Raw genomic sequence first — 6,063 nt, 5'->3', positions numbered from 1 at the left:
AGTGCTGGGGTTACAGGCATGAGCCACTATACCTGGCAAATTTTAAATTTTTTAATGGCAAAAGATGCTTTAAAATTCATAGGCAAATGAAAGACTAGGATAAACATTTTTAACTCAGATAACACAGGGGTAATATAAAAGAGCCCTTTAAATTGTTAAGAAAAAGACAACCCAGTTGAAAATAGGCAAAGGATAAAAATAGACAATTAACAGAAAGACTTATTCAGATAGCTGGCAAACATATGGGGAAAAAATGTTTAGATTCATTAGGGAAATTAAATATTTTAATCACCATGACATATCACTTTACATTTATTAGACTTTTCTCATGGAGAGGAAAAGCATTCCTCATTACTCTTGGAAACTTGAAGGGTTAGTGCACTGGTAAACAGTCTCTTAACCTCCATTAAAATGTTTGTACCTTTTAACTCAGTAGTTCCATCCTTATGAATCTATACCATAAACATTAAGCCAACCACACAGAATGCCATATGGATGGGATGTTTATTACAGCATTTCCCCGGGGTAGCAAAAACCTGAAACAAAGTTTATGCCCATCAATAGGGGATTGGCTGGAAAGCTGTGGTGCGTATATACTGTCAAATATTACACAACCATTAAAGAATCAGGGCTTTACCGTTGACTTGGAGGAATTTTTCTCCATAATTGACAAAAAAACATGAAGTGCAAGACAAGAAAGAAATAGAAGGAATATCATAAGAACCCTTTTCTAAAAAGCATAAATGAATAAAACAGCTCTATAAATGAATGTATTTTTATGGATATATGAGCATCGAGAATACATATTGGGTAGTAGTAATATGAGTTACAGGATCTTTAGTTGGAGTTTGATCATATAAAAGGGAAGCAAATGGGAAAGAACAATCAAGCAAAAATGATATGTGGTATCATTTTAATATATTTTAATTTATAGATATTTATAAAACTTTTTGATGTAGAAATTTAAAAGAAATGATAAAAATGAAGAAAAATGATCTATGGACCTAAGAGAATAATATAGATTCTTATATGTATATAGTTGTTAATGTGCTTAGAGATAAATGTTTTTTAAATCTTCTGTAACCTTAAGTTGTCAAATTTTGAAAAATATATTCAGCTATCTCACAGTAATTGTGCTTTTTATTAAGATTTCCTTTGTGTTATTCATTTTGCTATTATTTTGGTACATAAAAGTTTATGGCTATTTAAAATTCCTTTTATTATTAGATACTATTTCACCCTGCCTCCTTTAGTGTTTTTGGTCTTGAACTGTATTTTCTAATGTTAATGTTACCAGTTCTGCTTTCTTAGCTTGTATTTGCCTAGCATATCCTTACTCATCATTTTTTGTATTGTCATTTCATTTCAGAGGTGTTTAACTGTAGAGCAATATTCTTTTTCCAAATCTGAGCACACCACTCTCTGCTTTTTATAAGGGATTTAATTAGCCCTTTCACACTTATTTTGGTAATTGATCATTTGGTTCTATCCTCTCAGTCTAATTTGTGACATGAATAAATGATTTAATTCTGTATGACTTTTATTTTAGATGCAAGAATTTTTTTTAAGATTATTTTCAGAGAATTCCAATTCTGAATTTGGTATACTATATTTAATACATGTAATAATTAGTGCCAATGTAAACCTATTGAGAACATTTCTTTTTTTCTTTCCCTTGACTTCATGAAGACAAATTGAGTGGCAGCAATAATACGAACAAAAGACAAAAAATTGCTCAGGACTTCCTCAACTCTATTGACCAGACAGGAGAACTTTTAGCAATGTTTGAAGATGACGAAGTTGATGAAGTTAAACAAGAAAGAATGGAGGTATAGTACATTCTTCCCTTTTTACAGAAATAGAACAACCACTGCAGTGCCTATGCTATTTGGTTCTATTCTCATGTTCTTTAAATGTTGTCTGAAATCTCTAAGTCAGTGGTTTTATGTCTGACAGTAGTGATGTGCAGAGGATCATGATCACCCCTGAAGTGGGAGTCAGATCTACCTTCAGCATCAACTTTGGGAAATGACTTCTGTTTTCCTTTCCTTATTTCCTTTTTTTTAAAATGAGTAGGTTTCCCTACTCTAGATCTGACATTTACTGATTTTATTTTATTAAGCTTATTTCTAATTAAATATTTACCTTTTTTGTTTCAAATCATCCAGTTTTATTTGTAAACAAAACTAAGTCATATTGCTTTTATGCTGGCATATATAGTGTGAAGAGCTGTTCTTCTGGCTATAGTTGCAGACTGTGATTGGACTTACTAGCTAGGGTAGTACCCAGGCCAATTACATGCTTTATATCACTGCAAGACAAAGTTAGTGACATTTATTTGGATTCCCTGGATATGTCTTAACAATTAATTTGAAAGTTATATGTCTTCTATTTACCTTAGCTATCTATACATAAAATTATTATTTCTTTAAACACTAAAGGAAAAAATTAAAGTAAAATGGTTTGTTTCATTTCAGTGCCTTCCAAATTATAAGACAGTATTTTCACAGTTCATATTGCTATTATCATACTTTCACATATAAGGAATCTCCATTTTCCCCTTCTCTTTCAGTTGGGCAAGAGAAGTAATTTCAGAATTACGAAAGATTGTGCCAAGTGCCAACTTTATTATAGTTTCTATGCATGCTGAAAATATAATTATTTTATGTTAAGCTTTGGAGGAGGTCCAGTAGATATATATGCTTTATAAACTTCAACAACCTTTAAAGAATTAGCATGCTTAGATCATGCACTGTGATCTAAAGGCAGTGTTCTTTTAGGTATCAATTACTTTAGAAATGTGTGGTTATCTTGGTTTGGGACAACTGCAAATGGTTTTAGTTCAACTTTGCCTTGGGCCAAAAACATGCTAAGTTGTCCAAAGCAGATGATAAACATGTATTTCTGATGTCATCATTGCCCAAACAGGATATGGTTGTTTAGTGGCATGGTTTCACTTATGATGCATTACTTAAAGAGCAAATACTGTTTATGCTTTATTTTTTAAATATTTTTATATTTAAATAAATATAAATATTTAAGAAATATTTATATTTCTTAAATATATTTATATTTCTTAATGAACCACTGAGAAAGGTTCATTAAGGAATAAAGCATAATACATAAAGCATTAGTAAAATTGAGCAGCTAACTTTTCAGTTTTGATGGGAAAATCTTGGCTAGCCAAACCTGTTTCCTAAAAGGGCATTCCACAATCAAGAAGAGAAGAAACGGAACGTTTTGTAGCTCTATAATAGCAGGCTACTGTAGACCTAGAAAAATGGGTGTCAGCAGGGTTCTAAAGTCAATAAAATATCTGGAGATGCAGGGTAGAAAAAGCCTGGGTACTCATGCAGTCTGTACACTTCTTCTTTATAGTTATGTATTACATACTGGTAACCAGGATAATAAAATATCAGAAGTTGATAAAAATAGTTACAGTGAAAGTCTTCATATGTACAATAAACATAAGACTGGCAACTTCGTTAAGCTTTATATCATAACAAAAATCTTCTCTGGCCAACATAACAGTAGCTTTTGTATTCTACTCATCCAAATAACAGTTTAACTGAAAAAAAATACACTGGGCTTGTAGACATAACTTAACTGGGACAGTAGAAAGTGGAACCGTTAAGAGCATAGGCCTTGCCTGCTTCTAATTTGATAGGTTATAGTTTCAAGAGTAAACCACAACTGTGGTAGTTCATATGAAACCACTTTGGACTCAGAGACTGCAATCTCTTGCTTTTAAAGTTCAGTAGAATAATCAGTCCTGGCATCATTCAGTGACTTAATTTTCCTCTAAGCATCACTCATGGTTGCAGAAACTTTGTTTACTACCTTCTCCCCTAGAATGTATGAAAATGGTATGGACCTACCAACAGGCTTCATTTTAGTTTTCTTTCTTCTTTATAGATATAAAAACTCACTTGGTATTCTAGCTTCTTCTCAAAACATTGAGCAAATATACAAAAAACAGTCTCAGTCCTTTCCTGTTGTTTTCAGCTGATGTATGTGTGCATGACTTTAGTTTCACCCATAATTTACTTAATTACTATTAATTTATGTGACTTGAAATACAAAAAAAAGTCTGAATTTTTGCATCCATTTTGCCTTACTAGTTCATCATCGTGACAGTTAGCTAACTCTTACACATTTACTTTTCTCTAGCACCAGATTCTGGGTATACCTATAGTAGCGATCCATGATCTCAGAACTTCCTTTTAAATGATCAAATAAAGATTAAATAGTGCTCAGAGTTGTTTTAGTGTATTTGAGGGACTGAGAAAGAAAAGCAGGCAGATACATACAACAATAGCTTCCCTCCAACCCCACCCACCTCCATCCCAAAATAAGGCAGGTGTGTCTAATGTTACTTTCATTCTAATTTTTTCATCTAATCAAATAATTTGTGACTGTGTCAACCAAAGTCTCAAATAGCTTTGAGTTTTCTTGTCAGTGAGGAACTGTGGTCACCCACAGAAGAGTTGTGCCTAAGAACCTGCTTTGCTGCTTGTAGAGGAACCTGAGAAGCTCAGGTTTGTCATTAATCAAGTAAACTATCTAGTCTTGTAAACCACTAAATTTGTAAAGAGATGTAAACAATGGATGCTTAAAAAGTTGAGAGAACCCTACCTTCAGACTAATCTCAAATTGATAAAAGTAAACAAGAGAGCAAAGATTAGAGCTTACCAGAGAGAGAGCTTTTAAACAGTTTGGGGTACAGAAAATCCCTAGGGACTTTGTATCTCATGTTTTCATATCAGAGGCTTAATAATGGAATCTAGAGAAAAGCAGAGTGATACATATAACATTTAAGGCAGCTTAAAATTTGTTGATAATCAGCATTAAATTGAATAAGGTGCCAGGTGGTCGTCTGAATTTGCTTAACCTGAAAGGAACTGACCATAGATTTGAAAACATAGTTTCTTATACAGGCTGAATAATAAGAGAAATCAGGTGTATCATTCAGTTGTGCCCAAGTGTAGCATGGTTATGATTCCTGGGGATTTTGACTCCCAGGATGGTTTTTGGAGGTAAGTGGACTAGAAAACTCACTGAAGAAGAGATAGGTGGATGCCTGTAGAAGTTGTCCATCTTCTCCTGTTTTTGAAGTCTTTCTACCATTCCCATTTGTACCTATCATGATATCTTTTAATTATAAGGAAAAGGAAAATAAAATGCCTGTAAAGCTAACAGTCCAAAAATATCTTAGACAAGACTTAACATTAAAGAAAAAGGCTAATCCCAGTAAGATAAACATTCACAAATACCAGAAGAGTTCAAAAGGTTGAGTTAAAAACTGAAACTCTTAAAAATGTTAGAATATATAGGACTATGAAATGAAGATAGAATTATATACTACAAAGATATATGTAGTTTACATATGTAGATAATAAATACATGTATGTATATATCTATGTATGTATATACATTTATATTTGCATATACATTTATATATGCCAATTCGTTTGCATACATTTATACACTATGCCCATATATACATATATAGAAATAGAAATGAAATTTTTCTAGATTACTTAAAAGGTAAAAGTTAAAGAACAATCAGAGGTATATCATACAAACCCTGTAATACTGGTGCTTACAATATCAATTTCAGAGAAAAGAGAATTTAAGGAGAGAAGCATTAAAATGGAATAAAGGCAGTAATTTTATGTTACTAAAAAATAGACCTATAGTGAAAATATAGTAGGTGCAAACTGTCAATCATCAAATTCCAGAGCATTGAAAGCTTCTGGTAGTGTGGGGAGAGGTCAGAGAAACACATTTGTTATGGAGACTAGAACATACCATCCCAATCCTTAACTGATTAATTCAAGGGAAATAAAAAGACTTTAATAAATCCCAACACTTTGGGAGGCTGAGGCTGCACACGAAGGGTTACACACAAAGGGAAGCCCATCAGACTAACAGCAGATCTCTCGGCAGAAACTCTCCAAGCCAGAAGAGAGTGGGGGCCAATATTCAGCATTCTTAAAGTAAAGAATTTTCAACCCAGAATTTCATATCCAGCCAAACTAAGTTTCACAAGTGAAGGAGAAA

The 6,063-nt window shown here is 32.8% G+C and overlaps 1 protein-coding gene across 2 annotated transcripts in view; it reads left to right on the top strand.

Annotated features, from left to right (window-relative positions):
- Nucleotides 1-6,063, top strand: part of SUPT3H (suppressor of Ty 3 homolog (S. cerevisiae)) — a 524,788-nt gene that overhangs the window by 356,140 nt on the left and 162,585 nt on the right. For both annotated transcript variants that reach the window (XM_011986846.1, XM_011986847.1), the window contains one exon: nt 1,690-1,829. In XM_011986846.1, coding sequence (XP_011842236.1) covers nt 1,690-1,829 — 140 coding nt within the window. The remainder of the gene's footprint in view (nt 1-1,689; nt 1,830-6,063) is intronic.

Source organism: Mandrillus leucophaeus, unplaced genomic scaffold (assembly GCF_000951045.1).
Source record: "Mandrillus leucophaeus isolate KB7577 unplaced genomic scaffold, Mleu.le_1.0 Scaffold3, whole genome shotgun sequence".
NCBI lineage: Eukaryota > Metazoa > Chordata > Mammalia > Primates > Cercopithecidae > Mandrillus > Mandrillus leucophaeus.
The sequence above is the reverse complement of the archived record's forward strand: the minus strand, read 5'-3'. Positions and strand labels throughout refer to the sequence as shown.